This window comes from Anopheles gambiae, chromosome 3 (assembly GCF_943734735.2).
Source record: "Anopheles gambiae chromosome 3, idAnoGambNW_F1_1, whole genome shotgun sequence".
NCBI classification, from domain to species: Eukaryota; Metazoa; Arthropoda; class Insecta; order Diptera; family Culicidae; genus Anopheles; species Anopheles gambiae.
This window is the reverse complement of record NC_064602.1, coordinates 4,749,281-4,769,632: the sequence shown is the minus strand read 5'-3', so window position 1 is coordinate 4,769,632 and position 20,352 is coordinate 4,749,281. Positions and strand designations below refer to the sequence as shown.

The 20,352-nt window shown below is 47.1% G+C and overlaps 2 protein-coding genes and 1 long non-coding RNA gene across 3 annotated transcripts; 2 read left to right on the top strand and 1 right to left on the bottom strand.

Annotated features, from left to right (window-relative positions):
* Positions 1 to 60: 60 nt before the first annotated feature.
* LOC1277915 (kinesin-like protein KIF14) lies at positions 61 to 20,180 on the bottom strand. The gene is made up of 4 exons (XM_061660349.1): positions 18,359 to 20,180; positions 1,974 to 2,584; positions 1,717 to 1,906; positions 61 to 1,652 (listed from the first exon to the last, which is right to left on the bottom strand). The coding sequence occupies exons 1-4, from the start codon at positions 19,943 to 19,945 to the stop codon at positions 336 to 338; spliced, it is 3,705 nt and encodes a 1,234-aa protein (XP_061516333.1). The 5' UTR covers positions 19,946 to 20,180; the 3' UTR covers positions 61 to 335.
* Positions 2,584 to 4,336, top strand: LOC133393799 (uncharacterized). Its single transcript, XR_009766401.1, has 2 exons — positions 2,584 to 3,860; positions 3,965 to 4,336. It is a non-coding gene; the product is annotated as an uncharacterized LOC133393799 (long non-coding RNA).
* Positions 6,294 to 16,777, top strand: LOC4578351 (uncharacterized). The gene is made up of 2 exons (XM_061660353.1): positions 6,294 to 7,811; positions 15,262 to 16,777. The coding sequence occupies exons 1-2, from the start codon at positions 7,625 to 7,627 to the stop codon at positions 15,594 to 15,596; spliced, it is 522 nt and encodes a 173-aa protein (XP_061516337.1). The 5' UTR covers positions 6,294 to 7,624; the 3' UTR covers positions 15,597 to 16,777.
* Positions 20,181 to 20,352: the final 172 nt, after the last annotated feature.

Below are 20,352 nucleotides of genomic sequence, written 5' to 3'. Positions count from 1 at the left end.
GCAAGGGAATGTTTCGGATGCTGTGCACGAATACCTGAACTGGGGGGAAAAACACTTGTCTTCCTATATGCAGTGCTGTTTATTGCAAAATACGTCAAAAGGTAAACGTAAAAAAATATCAAAAATTGCATTGATATTGTCGCTATAGTCACTAACAATTTAAAGAACTTTGGAAGTTTTGGGTACAAAAACAAAATGATGTACAGGTAGAAGAACACTCCTAAATTTATCGCTTCCGTGAGCAGCTCCTCGGTTCCAGTTGGAAAAACGGGTAAGGCAAGAATCAAAAATCGTCCACCCTAGTTCCTACTCATCTCTGTACCGACACTGAATCCCTAATCCAGCAGAAAGCGTACCGATTTGGGTGTTCGGCCAAATTCGCCCTCCATCGCACTAATTGTAGCTTCCTTGATGTTATGATCCGCCAGTACCGATCGTATGGTTTGCAGCGATCGTTCAATATCGGCCACCGATTCCAGACACTTGGAGGCCAACCTTTCCTCTGCATTGCTACTCCTGCCCTCCTTACCTGTTGGCAGCGATTCCTCACCATCGGTGGTAGGTGGTGCATCCGAATCCTGATACTTCTCGCACAGCTTGCGCAGCTTCAGCGTTGCGCCGTAAAGATCTTTCAGATAGTTGGCCGCCTTCTGGTCGAACCGATGCAGTACGGTGGCTTTTGATTGACTCGCGGTAGCTGACGGCAGCTGTTGGTTGTTGCTGGGCACATTTTCATCGTTCGAATCCGCATCGGTAAATAGGGCCTTTCGCGCCGACGCTGGCCGACCGAATCCTCGCTCACTATCCTCACCAGCCGGCATCAGACTGGTTGTTGGTTTGGAGAAGATGGATTTAAACAGTCCCTGCGATTTGCGTGTGCTTCCACTGGTGGCAGTGCCCGGGCTGCCGGGATTGGAAACGATACTATTCCGACCACGGATCACCGAGCTAAGGTTTAGCGAGATGCGGCTAGAATTGTGTGAGTCCTGCAGGAGCGATTCATTCGCCGATTGATCGCCCGGCTCGTTCCACACCAGATCAAAGTGTTCGAACATGTTGTCGGCCGTGAGATCGTCCCGCTCGCGCACTATGCCCAGCCAGTATTCCAACCGTGCGGGGACCCACTCGGCTATTCGACCGTTTGGACGATCGACAATGTTGATCATCGCCCGGAAGATGCCCTCATCTTGCCACACCTGCGTCTGCTTAAACTCGTAGTCCAATCCCACCGTTCGGCAACGCTGGCTCGCTTCCTTCACCATCATCTGTATGTGGGCAAGGCTTTCCTCGCTCGTGTGCTCCATTATCCGGCGGATCTCTTCCGCCAAATTGGATTCCGCTGCCGACGGGGTCAGATCCAACGAGTCCCGCACATCGGAAGGGCGTGCCTTTCTACCGTCACACTTGTGGTTCTGCTTGCTTGCTGACTGTAGCAGTGCTTCCTTTTCCGTTTCGAGCAGTTCCTTGTGGCACTTGTACTTGAACTTTTCCAGCTCAAGCGATGCCAGCCGCTCCTCGTACTCCTGCTCGTGTGCCATCCGTTCGGCTTCGATGCGGGCAATGGCTGCCTTTTTCTCGACATCCAGCTCCCGCCGCAAACGATTTTCCTGCTCTTGCAGAATCTCCTGATGAGCCAGCTGGAAGTCAACCATCTGGAAAAGAAAAAAGGGATATAAAATAAGCCTGTGCGATGTTTTACAATAATATAGTCCTTACAATCTGTGTGTTTGATTTGTTGGGACAGAGCGGGTTCGAGATGCGGAAATAGTGCGATCCACCGATCACCAATCGATCGCCGTGAAACAGCTGACGGCGCTCCTGTACAAGTTCACCGTTAACGAACGTCTCGTACTCGGTGCTGGTTTCCGGCAGCAGGAACAACTTTCCATTTCTGTTTTCTATCGAGCTGCAAATGGCATAAAATAAATATTAATGTTACGTTCCACCTTTCCAGCCCGCTCCAATTCACTCACCAATGATTGGGTGCGACCAGCGGCCCTTCCAGCACAATGTCCGGCGTGGAAAGCGACGATGGACGCCCGATTTTCACCGTCCCGGGTGGAATGATGTACAGCAGCGTGCCGGAAAGCATCGGATCGGTGGCCAAATTCACCAGACACGGTTCCTTCTGCTCGGCGGACAGCTCCAACGCCAGCCCCTTGCGCTTGAGCAGCTTCATTTCCGTCCGACGGACATCTTCCGCCTCCTGCAACCGTTCGCGCCAGGAGCGCTGCGCTTTCGCTAGCTCCTGCTCGGTTTCGGCCAGCTGCTGGCGCAATGCTTCCACCTCACTATCGTCCACCGACGTTTCGATGATGATTTTGCGCGGCGGATGGTGGTGCTGGTTCGCTTCGGACAAACGCTTCTGCCGCTCGTAGTCTTGCCGCAGGACCTGCAACCGTTCGACCTCGGCCCGCAGCTCGCGGATGATGCGATCGTGCGGGTCTTCGTTCACCTTCACGCGATTGACGATGCTGCGTGCCTGGCAGGCGTACCGAAGCGTGGCAAGCGTTTCGTCCAGGTGAATGCTGGCGGGCGAGATGGTGGCCAACATGACCGTGCGCGAGTTGCCGCCAAGGTTTTCCTGCAAATAGGAGCGGTAGACAACACAAATCGGTGTTTGTTAAAAATTTAATCGAAATAATCGCATTCCTACTGCGCATTACTTAAGGCGCAGGAGTGTTTATGTATGAATAACTAAAGTGCATTTGTTTCATTGTCTTTAAAAAGGAAACGACCAAATCATTCAATCGTGTCGAATTGCTACTATGCATTACAGCTGCTTCGTGGAGGAATAAAGTGTACGAAACCAACCATAACGGCGGTGTGCCTTTCGCTTTTGGCGCGTGCCACTACAAGAACGCTATTCCAAATTCTACACTCAAAACACCTCCCTCCCCAACAAAACAAGTGAAAAGGGAATCTTTCCTGGCTCTAAACAATCCAATCCAACCTCTAGCAACAATCATCCAAAGCAAAACAGAGAAATTTACAGTGGAGATAAGGAAGCACCTAGAAGAAGTTGTCAGTAACACGATAGCCACCAGGGTCATGGTCGAGGCGGCACTGTGTGTGTGTGAGTGTATTATCTGATCAGTAACCGCAAATAGCGTCAACATCCAATACCGGAGACTTGAGCTTTCTGCTATGGTTTAGAATAACGGCCGGAAGATGCACTCCCCTCCTGTGATTGGTTTATTTACTCAGATTTTAATGCATTTCCAAGAAAGCGTCCCGGGATTTCCCCCCTGAAACACTGCAATGCACTATCAGCTCTCAGCTATAGGCAACGTTTCGTGCATCTCACGTGCTTCGTTCAGTTTTAGCATGTAAATAACACACCGTGGAGGCATTGCTAAACAATGCAAACCATTGGTATGGGACACATTTTATCACCCCTGTATCTTACATCACACTTGTGAGGGGGGTTTTCTAAGTATTTCGAACGAACGACGAGTTACCTAGCAATCGTTTAAAGCTGCATCTCTACCGGCAAGTGTTGTTTGATCATGATAAGAAGCAGACGAAGAAGTGTAGCTAGAAGGAACTATTACATTTCTTTACACATGGGCACGAGATAGCAACGAGAAACTTGATGTGGCGAGTGTTCTGAAGGTAAATAAGATACGTTTGAATTTTGCAATAGTTGTTGGGCTGAAGTCACCACGACCAACAAGTATGGGGATCCTTTAAGTAGGTTAGCAATCTGGACCAATGGTGGACGGGGTGGAATGATCAAACAAACGTAAAGTACTTCCCAATCACTTGAAGAGGTACTACTTGTAACGTTGAATGGAATGGTAAGGCTTAAAATAGTTCCTGCGTATAGTAAACAAACATTGACACGTTTCACACAGTGGGTAAGTTGAACTTTTGCCTTCAGCAAACGATCGATCGATCATTTCTCCAACGAAGAAATACATGTTTTGAATAAAGGGACATTTTGCGCTTCTTGTTCTTGTAGATAAAACCCCCTCCCGTACAGGAACTGCGCCGTTCCGCGCTGAGCTGCGCAAAGGTACACATCAGCCCCGTGTGGACTTGAGTCACCAGCCATCCAAGTGATAAGCGAGTTAACATCCCCAGCAAGGGAACTACGAATCCTTGGACGCATGCACTCACCTCTTCGGGGCATTATTAGCTACGTACCTGGCGTTTTGCGCCTTTTCTTTGTTTACCCTGTCGATATCCCACCAGGAAGTGGCCAACTATTTTGGGCTGTTTACATGTCCCCGAAATTAAACCCAACCATGCGTGCGATTAGCTCGGCACGAAGAAAAAACACACAGGAACAGGAATAAACTGGCTGCTTTATCAGAGTTTCGTTCGGGGACAACTATGTTGTTTCTTAAATTTCTAGCTACTTTAATCGGTTGGGACACCTGCTGCGTTATCGCATGGTTCTAACCCATTTCTTATGCACCCACGGTTTTATTGGGGTAATTAAAAACGATTATAGCATCCCTCGTTCCGGTGTAGTTGGTCGTCCAATGACACAAACAAACCGTTTGATGACCTAACCTGCTTAACTTCTGTGTATCCGAATGAATGCACTCAAAACAACCGACTAACTCTAGGAGGAGGTCCTCCTATGTGATAATGGGTAATCGAGTGTGGCATGGCACCTTCCTCACCCTTAAATGTCGATGATACAACCGACGATGGTGGAACGCGAAAGACTGATCAATTTTCCTAATCAATAATTGATGGATCCGATCCGTGACGACCGCTACTGCACGCGGTACAATTATGGCGACCGGATGACCCCTTTGAGGGGACTATCACTGAGGACATCACTTTAGTACGGTGGGATGATGATGGTTTTGTTATGTAGCACAAAATCGGTGTTAAGTACGCTTAATACTGTTTGTACTAGAGCTGAGTGGCTAGGCATCCTCACTTGACTGGGGCTGTTCTGGAACAACAGCGAAGGGAAGGAAGTTTAATCTACCTCCTATCAGACTGTTCACAGAGAGATCAACCGGAGGTGTGGCTTTCCTCATCATTCCAACTCCCATTTCGTTTGATAATATGTTGTATGACAACAAGAGACAACATTTGGTTTGGCGCAACTTCAGTACTTTCAATGTCCAATGAACTCCAATCAATTTGGATAATCAGAGCGCTTCTTTGTCCAGGCTTTGTTTTCTCCTCGTCAATACAAATAACGTAATAGAAACTCTCTCTCTCGTTGATCCCCCCATACGGATCACGTTAATCGATTAAATAACATGAAAATCCCATCAGATTACCGAAGGCGTCTGCTATCGCCGCGGACCGAAGGGGTTGTCTTTCGATGCACTTCACTGAAGGTCGCATTTACAATCCAAACAACAAACAATCCGCCGTTTGCGCATTACAATCAAAGGTGCCTGCGCCTGTGATCGAGACGAAGACGACGTCAAACATCGCACATAGTATAATCGCACCGATGGACAAAGTATCGCAACACATCCTGTATATTAAAGCAGGCGCAGAACGGCGCATATTAGCAACAGGGAACAACCGTAAACAATTGCAGATAAATGTAATCGCAATACTGCGGGCGTACGACGAGATTAGGAATAAATCAAATATACCAACCCCACACACACCAAGCGCCCAGCCATTTGCGCTGTTCGCAACACTATCAGCACTAAGATAAGAAATGGACAACCCATTTTTTTTGTTATTCTGACGGGAACAGCAATGAAGAAACAATATCATAAAGAGTTGACCTGACACACCACGCCGGAACAGAATCGCGAGATCAAGAGATCCTTCCCAAGGGAGATGCCGTTAGCCTGTGCTTTGATGTCACTTTTATGAGTCAAACTTCTTATCAAATTAACGTTTTAAAATTCGTTTCCAGATTTATGATCTCATTTATGGGATGAATTCTTACAGCATTAATGATTCATAGTACCACCACCTGCATCATTCGCGTCATTTTGATGTAAGAAACGCCGACATAGGAAATAGGCTCAAAAGTATCCCTCCTTCTAGCTAGCCAACAGTTATCAGCATCAACAACATATTGCGACCGGCCGCGGGGGTACACGATGATGCTATTTTTAACATGTTTATGCTTTCCTTTTCTGCAACCCGCGCGTACGAAACATAGGAGTCGATTTGATTCGCTACGTTCGCTTCCCACTCGCTCTCGGTCGCTCTCCATCTCGTTTCTCTAATGCGAATCTATCGTTGCCATGGCAGTTTGAGAGTGGAAGTGATCATCCCTTTCGCGCTCTCGCTCTCGATCCAAAGACCGCGGTTGGGGTGGTGCTAGGTTGGAACAGGTTGGCCACCACACACTGATCAAGATGTTTACCTTTTCGTTTCATTTCGATCCGCGTACGCGTAGTCCAAGTCCCAGCCACTTCCAACTCTCACTATCTCTCCCTCTTGCCTAGCCGAAACTTCGCGGCAACGGTCGCGCGAAAAAGGGAACGCGAAGGTCTGCCGTCCTCGATGTTTGTGACGGTATTTTTACTGAATGGTGTGAATCGGAATCGAAGAGAGAAGTGGAAGAATTTGTGCGTAACCGTCATTTTCTTCTTCCCCGGGATGCGACGACACATGAGACGGACGCGGTAAGCGGTCACAGCATACGAGCGAGAACCGGCCGCACACGCACACAACGAAAGGGACGCGTGCGCAACGCGCGCGCGTGTCTACGTGTGTGCTACCACGTTCCAGTCGGTGGCCACTCACTGCCCGCGCCCTTCTCGCCGCCGCCGAGATAACTCTCCCTCCTAAGAGCACGAACCACGAACACACACACACACGGAGAGAACAGTCCGCTCTTGTGTCTGTGTACCGAGCCGCGCGGCAATTCGTCGTCGTGTCTCTCAAGCGGAGCGCGTTGGAGCAACGAACGCGCGCAGTAACGGGCTGTTCACGGTGCCGGGGGCTGTGCCACCGAGAGAGAGAGGCGGCGGGGTGGGTAGAGTGTGTTTTTATATATCCGTGGCCACGCTCAACGCACGCTGCAGTTCAGCTCCGACCAGTCAGTCGTCCTAATGGTAGCAACAAGCAAACGCTCCCCATTACATTAACCTGTGTGTTAACGCGTGTGTAAAAAAACAATATTGCGTCGTTTTTAAAGGTTTCCCATCTACGACCCACAAACAAACGAAAAACATAATTATGCGTCCGGTGGCATAGTGCACATGTTTTGGGAAAAGTTTCATCCAATGACAGCAGCGAAGTGTAGTGCGTTGGTGGTGAAAGTTTAGAGAGATTGAACATCAATTTTGTTTACCAACAAAATACGCGACCGAACGGTGGTCGTAGAGTTTGTGTGTCCATCTTTGTGGTAGTGAAAGTGTGCTAGCAAAGTGTAGATGGCAGAAGCCATTTAATGCCGGAACGAGTGAACAATCATTAAGCTCCATCCCCCCGGTACAGGAACTTGAAGCTCTACAAGAATATCCAAAGACATTACCGTGGAGGTTAATCGCACAAGGCCTGCTTGGTTGTTAGGAGAAACCGTACAAAAACACAAACCCATTTGAAAGGCCGCATTAACAGCAGCAGCTTCGAAGGACCAAACACGCGCTCTCTCTCTTTTTTGTTAACAACAAAACACACGACGGCATCTTAGTATCCTTGGGACCAGTAGACACCTCTCCATCCCGTCACCATGGATATTTACTACATGAGCGACAGCATCCAGTACTCGTCGTTCCGCGGTCCAGTCTACCGGGACTACGAGAAGTTCCCGTACGGTACGCTGGAGAATCCGCTCAACAATCCCGTCTCCAAGACCAAACAGCAGCAGCAGCAGCGGCGACACCACTCGAGTTCAAGCGGCAGCACAAGCGCTCAAGGTAAACTAGGCACACTCTACACACCCCGCATTATACCGATCTCCACATAACGTTGGGATAGATGAGACGGTAGACGGTACACTGCCCATTGCAAACGCAGTGACAAATCTGAGGGTAGTTGTTTTCCCCATGTTTGGGAAATAGGGAATTTCCGGTTGTATATACGTTAGAGAAAAAAACCCTTCAAATACAGTGCAACGCAAATGCATCGCTGAAACAAGAACGCAGAATTACAGCATCGTATTTCACGGAACCGCTCGTTCAGTGCAGCTTCGAGATATCCAAGTGGATGCTCTGGGTGTGTGTGTGCGTCGTGGCAAAACGGTATGATTGTTGGCTGCGCGCTCGGGCGCCCCCACCGTGTGGAACCAACTAGGGTAAATGTACCTATAGTGGTGGTAGTACCAATAGTGGTGGTATTGCACTAAAATGCGGTTCATACGGCAAATCACAAGTAATTAAGTTATTTAAGTTAGTGTAAAATGTTCTTTAGCCTTTTACAAAGGTTTTAAAAGTTAAATGGGGCCATTCCGTTACTTAGTGACCGAAAAATCCATTATTTTGTGAAATGTGTCAACATTTTTCCAAAATCCTTAGTATTTCATAACGAAACTCATATTTCTGTTAACGTTCTAAATGACCATATAACCACGCAATTACTAGTTTTTCAACATAACTGTTATGAAATGTTACTGTTTTACTAAAATTATTTGCCTTTTGACCATATTTATGCATTTTTAAGTGTTTTTTACCATAGTGCCATTATAGGTACACAACACAGGCATGTTCCTATAGTGGTTATAGTTATAAAATCAATGAAAACAGGTCGTTTTAGATTTTTTCGAGGATATTTTTGACATGTCGTATTGTTTTCACTAAAATAATCAACAGAAATGAGTTTTATGTAGGTAATTTACCAAAAACAGGCCAAAATTGGCTGAATAAAAAAATGACTTCAAATCAAGCACACTCTTCCGGGTGTAGGTTGACGACAGGTGTGATGCAGTACTTTTGTCAATAGTTTCATTGATCAAATTTATACATTTTGTTACGATCAAATCACGCAAGAAACCAATATTATGGCAGTAATCTGTGCTATTCATACGCAAACAGCTTCAAAACTAAGTTTCATTGATTTTATACACCGTTTTTGATGCATCTTTGTTTACCACCACTATAGGAACACAATACGACGACTATAGGAACCATACCACCATTATAGGTACAACGAAGCAGTCACAAAAATATGTATTTTTTCGTAAATTTGATGTATTTCATGATAAAAATAGTTGCGATTGCGTAGATAAAACATATTCCAATTGGTATGTGTTAAAATATTCAGAAATTGTCCTTCCTGACACTTTAAATCCATTAAAACACATCGGTACCACTACAAATTGTACCACTATTGGTACATTTACCCTATACGTGTTCCGACTGCGTTTTCCTTCTGTTTATCGGCGCAACACACTCGGCTCCTCGGCGGTTGCGTTTACGCGGTGCGCAAACCGTACACAACACAACACCACACGCTACAATATAAATCGCGCAAACACACTGGTAGTGTTTTGCGTTCGCGCTAGCGCATTTGCGCATTATTTGTTCGCTATGCGCACCACACCACCTGTGCGCGCGCTCGGGGAGCGGGGGGTTTTAGTACGTAAATTGTAAACGTGCAGTAAAGGGGTTTTTGGTAAACCAAATTCATTCACCGTTTGATGAGTGTGTTCTGCCCCGCAACACACCACCACAACTACTTTAATTCTTAATAGAGCAGGCAGCCGTTCGATGCACTTAACGAATGGCATGGTCAATACAAATTCAACATTTCCGTTCTGTTGACCTGCTTCCTTTAGCTGATTGCCATCCTCTTTTTTTTGCATATTAACAACACGATTAAATCGTAAGAAAGGAAGGGAGAACAGAAGAAAAAAAAACGCGATCCATTAAACCCCGAGAATGGCAGGCAAGAAGGCCAACGATCAGCGATTGAAGTTGTGTGTTTTTTTACGTTACCAGGTATTTTTGCAATTTTGCCAAATCCAGCTCCAAAAGGTTAAATTGTGTTTACTCGTTCGAACGCACACGCGCGCTAGAGCCGGCAGGGAACAAGCAGGAGGAACGGGGAAGTGGTTGAAATTTGATGGTCAGCACGAGATCCGAAAAACGAGACACAATACACACACACACGCATACACAGGCAGGCCGTTGGCCATGGCCATGTTACAGCTCTACCAAGGAGATTATTATCGTTGGCGCTATTTTGAAGTGAACCGAAAATACGGGTCAAAACACACGTAAGCAGTTGCGGCTGCATGCGGCTCATATTTATGTTTACGCTGTCGTTTACAAGGCTGTTAAGGAGTGTAGCCGAACAGCGTTAGGAGCATGACTAAAGCGAGACGTACGTACTACTACATCAATCACAAAACAAGAGAGCTCTAAATTTAAACTGACCGAGATATAAATACAAACGGATCGCCACACGGCGCGTCAATTTAATTCATTCGGAAGGTGTGTTTCCCTCTCCAATTCCTTCCTCACTCAATAGTAAAACCTCAGCTTTTCTACTATGACAGACAGTGTGCAGTAGAATTGCACAGACTCATTGCTCTTGTCTCGTGCTTTTGGCATTACGCGGACATTTTCTAAATATACACATCTGTCCGGTGGATTGGTAGTGCCACTACTGTAGTAGATCGAGACGGCGCCAATTGTGTAGTACACGTCTGTGACCACAAAAAAGTAGACACATTCCACACGAACTGTGTCGCAAAACGTGATGCAATTTGAGTGTTGTGGCTCCTCGGTGAGTGCACCCAGGCAATATGACACCGAAACGGCGGTGGTGCGGCGCCTTGGTTTGGTTGTACCAGGCTTGCGTGTACACGAAAAAGGGGAATAGGAGAAGGGCTAGAGCAACTTTGTGGTGGTTGTGGTTGTTGTAACATCTAATGCTGCTCTGGCCAGGCCAATAACTCTTGGAGTGGGGTGGTGGAACGAAGCGTTCAGCAAAGCGCAACGAAAACCACTGACCCTTTACAGGGTCCACAGCTCCACAACCAACGTGTGTGTGTGTGCGGGCAATTGATCCAAAACTAACTCTCCTTCCAATTCCAATCCTCCACATTCCAATCTGCGAAAGACCGGTTTGATAAAAATAGTGAATTGCACACAACTCGTCTACCCTCAGAACAGGCCGTTTTTTTTCTCTCTTTACTTACTTCACGTATTACTTCTTCACTCTTCCGAGTACGTTGTGCCCCTCGCTTGGGATGCCATTTGAGAAAGGAAAACGGAACTGACGCGGTTGTTTGAACCTTCTAGGCAGCTCCAACATAGGTGGAAGGCGCAAGACGAAACCATGGCAGGCGTAACCATGCACTGTGTGCCGCAATAGAGATCTCCGTCAAGTATCCGTGAATTTGCCACGGGTTCTTCTCGGTTGTTCACCGACTGAACATGATGACTGAAGGTGATCTTTGTTGGAGGAAGGCGAAGGTCTGACGCTTAGCGCGAAGGTTGACATCATCGTTAGCCTTAAATCTCATCTTCCGGGCAAAGCGGTCGGGTTGAGAGAAATGTGATACTCTCTTTGTTCAATACTGCGCAACTAGTGATCGCATCTTTCTGGCATTGTGCCTCCACTGTGTGTGGGTTTTGTGTCACTGGACTGGAAGAATTTGCCCTGGTTGGTTGCAAGTTACAGCATCGTAAATAATCGCATTCAATGGCACACACACACGACGTGTGTTCAGCCGCAACAGTTCTCGGCGCGGAAGTTTACGCTCTATGCAAATGGTTCGCGCAAAAAACCCGTGAGGGGAGAGAGAGGCATTCAGCAAGCTGAATGAAAATAGCGCCAAGCCCCATCAAGCGAATGTGCTCTCCAGCCCGGAGGCAATGTTTGCCCTTGGTTTGGAGAGAAAGACAAACAACAGAGGAACGAGAAGAGAAAATGAAAAATGCAACAAGTTCGTATGCAGGCTAGCATACCCGGCTAGTTTCGAGCGCACACGCGACCGCGAGGGGCTTGGTTTGTTGTCGAGAAGTTCGAGTGAATGGCGGTACGACCGTTTTGACCTGCGACAAAGACTCCCCCCGAAGCGGCACGTGAAAGTATACTAACCGGTCGAGAGTAGTGGAGATGATGACGGATTGTCAAACGATAGGGAAACTGTACCCCGATTAGTCAAAATTGTTGCTTCCAGCGCTTAGAAAGGGTTTCAGAAAAAAGGGTCAGCGAATTATCTGTCCCCCAGCCTTGTCTTACGTCAAGGTTGCGCGCGGCGGGTTGATTATGTCAGAAGCGTACGGAAGCGTGGAACTGGGCCGTGATATTTCACCAAGCACACGCGCACCTATACCCGCTCGTCATAACAACAAACAACATCGTGAGAAGATCATAGCAGCCCCTTTGCGTGGCGCTAATTGAACCCTCCAACGCTACGCTTGGGGATTTGCTAGATATGGAAGCCGGTTGAGAAAATTAACACTTTACTAGAAAACGCCTGCAGCAGCAGCAGCAGCAGTTAGAGCGGATCTGCATTGAAAGTTGTTTGCACTTCCTATTAGATCAAGACGTATGATGACTGGAAACGTAACGTCCATTTCACAAACAGATAAAATCGCTTCGACTAGACACCGACTAGTGGAAAGAATGGGAAGTGGGATAAATCAATTGTACATCTCAAAGCTGTCACTTCCACGCGGAAATGAATCACTGCCAATTGAGGCACTTTCATTCTGGATCAATCCACGTCCCACTGGCGCACAGGTTCACTATCCAGGGTAATACAATTAAGGTTGAGCGCGGTGATCGTCTCCAATGATCAAGAACACCAGACGACTACGCCAGGCTGGGCTGGGACGGTAGCCGGTCTCCCATGGTGAAGGTTAGTAGGGTTAAATTCTACTGACTCACAACGAACGTTGCAGTCCCCGGTGTAGCTCATTCCGCTCCAAGTGCATTGTCGAGCGATGCAACTTCCAGACACACGCATGGCTTGCGCGGTATCGTGTCGTCGAAACAACAAGAAAAAGACGCCCAATGAATGATGATGATGCACGGACAGTACAACACACACACCTCAAGTATGGTTTGACCTACATTTTACCGCGCCCTTTCGAAACGCGCGGTAAGAGCGAGAGCCGAATCGTTTGGCGGGCGCATGCGCGCGTACCGTGCGTGACCATTCAGGCACAACCCGAGAGAGGAGGTGCACGCAATGAGAGGTATTAAATTACTCTACACCCACCTTTTTGATTGAGAGACGGTACTATAATTGTCTTTGGATGCAACCGACACCCGTCCAGGCCATTGGCCACACAGACAGCTGGAAGACGACGGCGGCGAAAGACCTTGAACGAGGTTATATTCCATCACAGACTTCTAACATATCTTTCACGCAATGTGTGTTCACCCCGAACTCGCTTTCTATCAGCGATAAAAGGGATATTGGGGGGGACCAGTAAAAAAGACACGAGGTACCACGTGTACGCGGTCACGTACACGTTTTTTGGGAGAAATAACACCTTGATGCTACGCCATCGTCTCCTCCTTCAAGACAAGGCCCCGCGCAGTGAAGTATCGTGTCGTGTGAGGTGCTGTTATGTAAGATATCGTCTTCGCACAAGAAGAATACATTTATTCCCACTACTTGTCCCTTCTATTCCCCCAACCGCACACACACACACCGTCACCGTGCTAATGTTTAACCGAATTCCCTATCAGCACGTGATAACCTTTGGTCCGCCTGGTCTGGTGGAGCTGCGCCTGATTGCAATTGTTCCACTCCGGCAGGGCGATAAGAAGCCTGTACTATTATCAACTCCCGGTGACCACATGGGGAGTGGAGCTCGACCATCATCAAACCGATTTGCAAGTTCGCTCCAAGTTCATTTCACAGAGTCCTCCCCATCCCCGTCCGGTGTTGTACCGATGCTCCCGCACTATAAGTAGATGCATCCGTCATCAGGGTCCCTCTTATCACTTGAAGTTCCCCCATCAATTTTTGCCTACTTTTTGTGTCTTCTTTTTTGTTAGCATCCTGGGTGTGTGTGTGTGCTTTGTTTTCTTCGAATCCGGATTCATCAAGGGAGTGTTTTTGTTTTCTCTTTTTTTGTGTGTTTGGAACATTGGAAATTAAAGGCAAGATGTGATAAGCAAATGATCACCGATGCCGCTTGTGGTACAAGTCGTTTTGATTGATTCACACTTGTGCAGCTGATTACACTGTTTGCTAGTAGCAGCATAGAAACGCCACCACTTCTTTTGGCCCTGACTAATAAACCATCCCCGGGTTTCGGTTATTTGGTGCTAATCTTTTAAGGACAAACGTTTCATTGGCGGCAGTTTGGCACGAGCGCTTGATAAGGGGAAGTTGTCGCCGAAAAAAAAAGGATTTTATTATTAAGGACACTGAGAGGACGTTTGGCAACAAAACAACTGACTGAAGACACAGGTTAAAAACAACCGTTGAAGAAGAATAGCCTTCAACGTTTAATCTGTAGACATTAAACACAACTAAAATAAAGTTGATAAGCGACCTCGGGCGCTTGTGGCAAACTGTACTGTTTTTTGCTTCTTTCAACGTTTTTTTTTTTTGCTACATTGATCAAGCGTTCCCTCAGCTCACGTGTCCTGCTGTGCCTACCCTTATCACAACCATTTTATCAATTTATAAACACACACCCTACCGGGGAGAGTTGCAATCGTTTTAATAGCCTGCAGCACTTCATCTCCTCCTCCATCAACAGACGGACGGACGAACGGACACACACAGAGTGTCATAGAAAATGGCCATAAATAAGCTGTTGCTAAACACAGTTGGGGGGTGTTTGCGTCTCGTGACTGTGGGGCGCGAGATGATATCGTGGGGGAGCCGCGATGCCTTGTGTCCACACACATACACTTCCCGGGAGAGGATATCATCATCAAATGGGTGTAACGGTATCATTTTGCGCAGTACATTTGTCAACGCAGAGGAACAGGTTCGCCTACAGGTTGGACCCCCTCACAAAAGCTTAAGTTAACAAGAGGATCACACACAAGAGGCACCACCCAAAGTGCAATGTACCCAAAACATTAATTTAGCCTGGAGCTGAACGAAGATGACATACTGGCGCGCACATTGGGTGTGCAGCTACAGCTTGATTAGATAACGTGTGTGTGCGTGTGTGTGTACATCTGGGTTGTTCTTCGATGCATTATTTGCATTGGACCGTATCTCCGTATAATGAATACTTTTGTTTGTAAATAACCGTTTGCGTTTATGAGCCACATGATGATAGCGAGACCAAAGCGGAAAGAATTTACCATCTGTGCAGAGAGATTCAATTACAACCATACACACAATTGTTATATTACTGTTGCCGTATCATCTGTTGGAATGCAATTTCACTTATCGCAACAAACTCTCTCTCTCTCTCGCTTTCTGCCTACTTACAGCAAAGCTGCTGAGCTACATTGGCAAGTCCTCGTCCACTGGCGGCAGCAAATCGTCGAAAGATTCGTGCCCCTTCTGCAAGGAGCAAAAGAAGCGACCGCTCGGTGCGTACATGCGTAAGCGCGGCCAACGCATCACGACCGAAAGCATCAGCGAGGACGCCGAAGAGTGCAACGAGGAGGAGCTGCGGGAGGAGGACGAAGAGGAGGACGTGTGCGCATCGAACCGCGGCACGACACTGTCCACCAGCCCGTCCGGCGACCATCATCAGCATATGCACCGGGGCATTACCGGTGTTCCCGGATTCAACCGGCAGGAGTCGATCGAAGGCAAATGAACCCAGGAGGAGATCCGCTCAGAAGCTAGCCGGGTTGACACGGTGGATGATGATTAGATATTACATTAGGTGGTTAAGTTATTTACTGCTTTTATTCGTACGTACATACCAGGCGTATTAGTTGAAAGGTTAAAGTTATATCTTACTGTAAGCTGTAAGCGATATATTCGGTACTGATAACATATCAGCCCACATGTTTCACAGTCGTACTACGCAAAACTACGCAAAACGATAATCAGTAGAGTAAAATCAATACTTTTTTTTTGTTTGATGATCTGACTTTTTTCAATAAGCCAGACGGCGAGGAGAAACCCCCCATGGTAAGAGAGACAAACGTACCACTGTTATTGTTGATGCGAAAAGACTGATCTATATTAATAACTCTATATACACATACACACAGAGAGAGAGACAAACGAGTAAACATCACTGATAAGTGCAATGAAAACTGCGTCAACCATTTGAAAAGCAGGATAACATGTAGAAGAAGAATAAGGCTGGAAACTGTCTGTCTTATTGCAGTAGAGAAAAAGCTAACAAAAACTAGTAAAAAAATAACAGTAAACCAGGAACAGGTCACAAGAGACATAGAGCGATCAAGCGGCTTTTATCACACCAGCAAATGAAATACAAGAACAGTTTGATCACGCAGAATGTAACATTTGCATTTGCCTTCAATGCGGAAGTGTATTGTGGGAGTGTGGATCTGCAGGAAATGTTGTCTCTGTTACTTAAAGCGGACAGAGCTGTTTCCTCTTTTGTTTTCTCAACATACTAAAAGAACTCATTCGATATGCATTTTAGCATGTTGAACTTGGAAGGTGGTGCGCATTTGGTTCACGCACGTGGTGTGCAAAAATATTTTTCTACACGTGATACGCACGTGTTAACAGCGTAGCGTCACAGTACGTATTTGGGATGCGGTTTTAGCAGTAGCAAAAGTGCTAATGTATGTTGTGTGAACAAGGGATTTAGCAAAAAGTTGTGTAGAAACAGGAAACAGGTTAGCAGTCGGATCAATTTACAATCAGATTTTAGTATTTAACCGTAGGCTTTACTATATGTGGGAGAGAGTATGATATTTCGAGTGTTGTTATAATTATACCATATTAATCCACAGAGCTTTTGTCACTGTTTTCAAAAAGGAAAAATAAATATTAACCTTTATAATATTACTGGAACATACGAGTACATTCATTAATTGTTGCTTATCTGGGAAAAGTGTATGGAGTAAATCAGGGAGATTTTTTTTACAGCTTTGTTGCACTACCCCTAATCAGACCAAACCCCTTTTCTTGCACAGCGAAACAATACACCACAAATTACCCTAATTGAAGTTTCCAAATCAATCAACAAGATACTGCCCTGTTGGTCCATTTCTTTCTTTTTTTACCGCAAGTTGCCACCCGAACCCCCAAGTACTGTAGATACAATCTTGCCACGCTGCTTGGTCTCATGGCGATAAGATACGGCCATTGGCGCAATAACAATGCACTTCACATGTACGCCATGGTGGACCTTTACCTCCAGAGACATGCGAGACTGCTCACCCAAGCGACCGAGACACCTGCAATCTGTTCGATCTACCGTCTAGAGGGTCACGTATGCGTTAGTCCCCTAGTAGCGACGTCTACGTTCCGACCGAAACTGGTTCGGAGCAACATTCTTTATCAATACGTCCTTCCAAAGCTGATAAGAGGAGCTGCTGGCGTGGTTTTATGGTTAACTTTATCGTAGCTGTGTTGCTCTATACCGGCCCTTCCTTTGATTTGAAGCATCTATATTTCGTCTTAAGCTGCGTTATTCGAAGTATGTCTATGTTTTGTCATACTTTTTCACATGCAAGGGGGTAAAGTTATCGATTAAAAGGCTTCACAGAATTTACGAGCTTAACGGATATTGCTTAACACAGAGCAGTGGTAGGTGGTAGGTGTAATAATACGACAAGAAACATCCCGGCGTACGAAAAACACGCTTATCTTCTGTTGGTAAGGTAGTATAGGAATTTACTTGGGTCAGCTTCAAATCAAACCCTAACCCAACTCGCTGATTAAAAAATGGTCTTGTATATGCAAAAAATGTATAATAGACTGATTTGCATCTCCTTTAGCTACTATTAGGTTCTTAACCCACCCAACCATTGCCCGTTTTTTATCAACATTCATGTAACCGACACTTCCGTTGCGGTTGAAGCTTTTGCGTATTTTCTAAGATATGAGATTTCCTTTGCTGCTTTCTCGAGTGCAGCGAACGTTTTTGTATACGCTACGCTCCAACTTATGCTCACTTTACAATAGAGCTTCATACCAAGCGGTTGTCCGTCACAGGGTCGTGTGACAAAAATATACAAAAATTGCAAAAAAAAAAACCTCTCCAAAATGAAGTGGAAGAAAATATTTACCAAAATGCAAAGCGGAAAGCCGAAACGTTCCACCGAAAAAGGTACGTAGGAAGATGAGTGATCTTAGAGCAAAAGGTAATCCGTTCGTAACTCGATATCGTAATTGCAGACGACGTTCCAGTGGTGACAAAAAAGGCCATCCAGAAGCCGTGCTGCAAGAAGTGTGCCCTCGTGTGCAAGTGTAAGCATCACCGAAGGATTCTTCGCAGCATGTCGCTGCCACCAAGTGGATTGCTAATAAACTAACTCTTCCCTCGCTTCTGGTGGGCTTTGAATGCTTTGGGGGTCGGTAAATAAAGACTTTTGCTCCTAAAATGTAAATACGCTATCGTTATTGAAGAGCAATTTCGTTGGTACTCACCCTGAGAAGCCACGTAAGTACGGAGTCACGGTACGGGATGTACGTGTTGGCACTTCGCTTCGTATCGGCCAGTGCCGAAATCACCTTGCCCAGCGTCAGCAGACTCTTGTTGATGCTGACGCCCTCCTTCAGCCGAGCACCGCTGGCACAGGTTTGGCTGACCCGCTCCGAGCCGGCCAAATCCACGAGACTTATTTTGCTTCGCTTTGTCTGCTTTACTGATGCCGTGCTACTGGCATGGTCGCCATCGTCCGTATCGCTGCTGTGCACTATTTCCGCCAAATTCAACACAACCGAGAAGATTGAGTGCGAGCGAGAGCTTTTATCGTTCATTCCGGTGGCCGCCGTCGCCCGCTGACTGTTGCCAACGGCCAGCCAGTTGCGTAGTGCCGTGTGGGAATCGACCGGGTGCGTGCTGAGATCGACCACGTACGGGCCCCAGACGGGATGCTCGCGCACCTTCAGTGCGGCTCGCTTTGCCCCTTGGCCGGGAGTGGACACGGTGATCACACCATCCGACGGTGTTACAGACAGCAGATCGTGTATTTTTTCGTTGTAAATTTCAAAATAGCTCACCTCGACCTCGGCATGCACCTGGCCTTTCAGTGCATTGATGCGTGCAAACAGTTCGTGACAGAAGCGGGGTATAATGCCGGCGTCCGGGTTCGGTGTTTCATCGTAGTTCTCGTCCAGATCCATTCCCATCATACTGTAGCTCTTGCCGGATCCCGTTTGTCCGTACGCGAACAGGCACGTGTTGTACCCTTCGAAGGCTTTATCGAGCAACGGATGGACCAGGCTGCTGTAAACTCCCGACTGACTCACGTACGCAGGATCTTCCGCATTGCACGACCAAAACACATGATCGTACAGGAAGAAGTGTTCTACCCCGCCGAGATTATCCGCCGTACTTCCACCATTGATGTACAGCTCGTTATTCTGCACCCGCACGATATTGGCCACCGAGTCGATACATTCCTTCGCCGACAGTGGGCGGATGCGCACGGCCACCTTAAGGTTACTTATTTCACCTCCAGCTCCTCCTTCCTTGTCCTTTTCCTTCGTGCTGCGATGCGATTCGTCCAGCTTGCTCTGGCTGGAACGGTGCCGTCCCGCTGGTTGCCCAACGGGACTGTCCAGCGAGATGCGGGAAAAACATTCCGGTGTCCTGGCGTTAAGTAGATTTTCCCTAGCAACGGCACGCTTCAACACGTTACGCGGTGTTCCGAAATCTTTCGAAGCACTTTTCGACGACGTTGGCGGTGCTCGGTACTGGGACGATGGTGTGTAGCAGCTGTTCAGGTTCAGCGATGTGGATGATTTCGATTTCGCCTCCAGCCCGTTTCCAATGCTGGGTGGACGAACGGATGCACTTTTGGGCGTGCGGATCGGTGATGCCGGCAGCGATTCCGAGCTCGAGGTGTTCAATTGGGTGCGCTTCGTGAGCAAACAGGTGGCCAATTTCGAACCGGCCGGACGTGAAACCGAACGTGGCGTGGATGCTTTCGTGGGAGACGAGCTGGCTCCAGCGGACGCAGCAGCTGCCGATCCAAACCGATGTTTGGGAGTAGCGATGCGGGAATTCATTGTGGGGAACGGCAAGCAAAGGGCGTTTTTCTTCTTTGGACGGACAAGACGCGATCACAACGATGAACGACGGCACAAAAGTACACAGTTGCTTAAAAGCAGCGGAACCACACACAAAAAAAACTACGACCGTTTATTTATCAAACATTTTCTTTGTAATTCGCGACAATACAAAATATCGCGTACGGCGGCAGTTGCCCAACAGCTGCTGTCAAATGGAGGGATTTGAAAATGGGCGCGCCCGTTGAACAAAGCGAGGGTTTTTGACGTTTAAAAATAGCTGCATCTCGCTCATTTCTAGGCACTGTGTCCCCCGCTTCCATTTCACACCAAACATTTCTTCTACCTGTGTCCATATGCCTTTCGTTGTGTTGGTGTCAATTTACGCGCACTGAGGAGTGTGTATG

What these genes read in the sequence shown, in the direction of transcription:
- LOC4578351 (XM_061660353.1), top strand. Translation starts at nt 7,625, where the DNA reads ATGGATATTTACTACATGAGCGACAGCATCCAGTACTCGTCGTTCCGC. An exon ending in CGGCAGCACAAGCGCTCAAG is followed by an intron (nt 7,812 to 15,261) that starts GTAAACTAGGCA and finishes GCCTACTTACAG; the next exon opens with CAAAGCTGCTGAGCTACATT.
- LOC1277915 (XM_061660349.1), bottom strand. Translation starts at nt 19,945, where the DNA reads ATGAATTCCCGCATCGCTACTCCCAAACATCGGTTTGGATCGGCAGCT. An exon ending in CTGGTCGCACCCAATCATTG is followed by an intron (nt 1,907 to 1,973) that starts GTGAGTGAATTG and finishes TGCCATTTGCAG; the next exon opens with CTCGATAGAAAACAGAAATG. An exon ending in ACAAATCAAACACACAGATT is followed by an intron (nt 1,653 to 1,716) that starts GTAAGGACTATA and finishes TTTCTTTTCCAG; the next exon opens with ATGGTTGACTTCCAGCTGGC.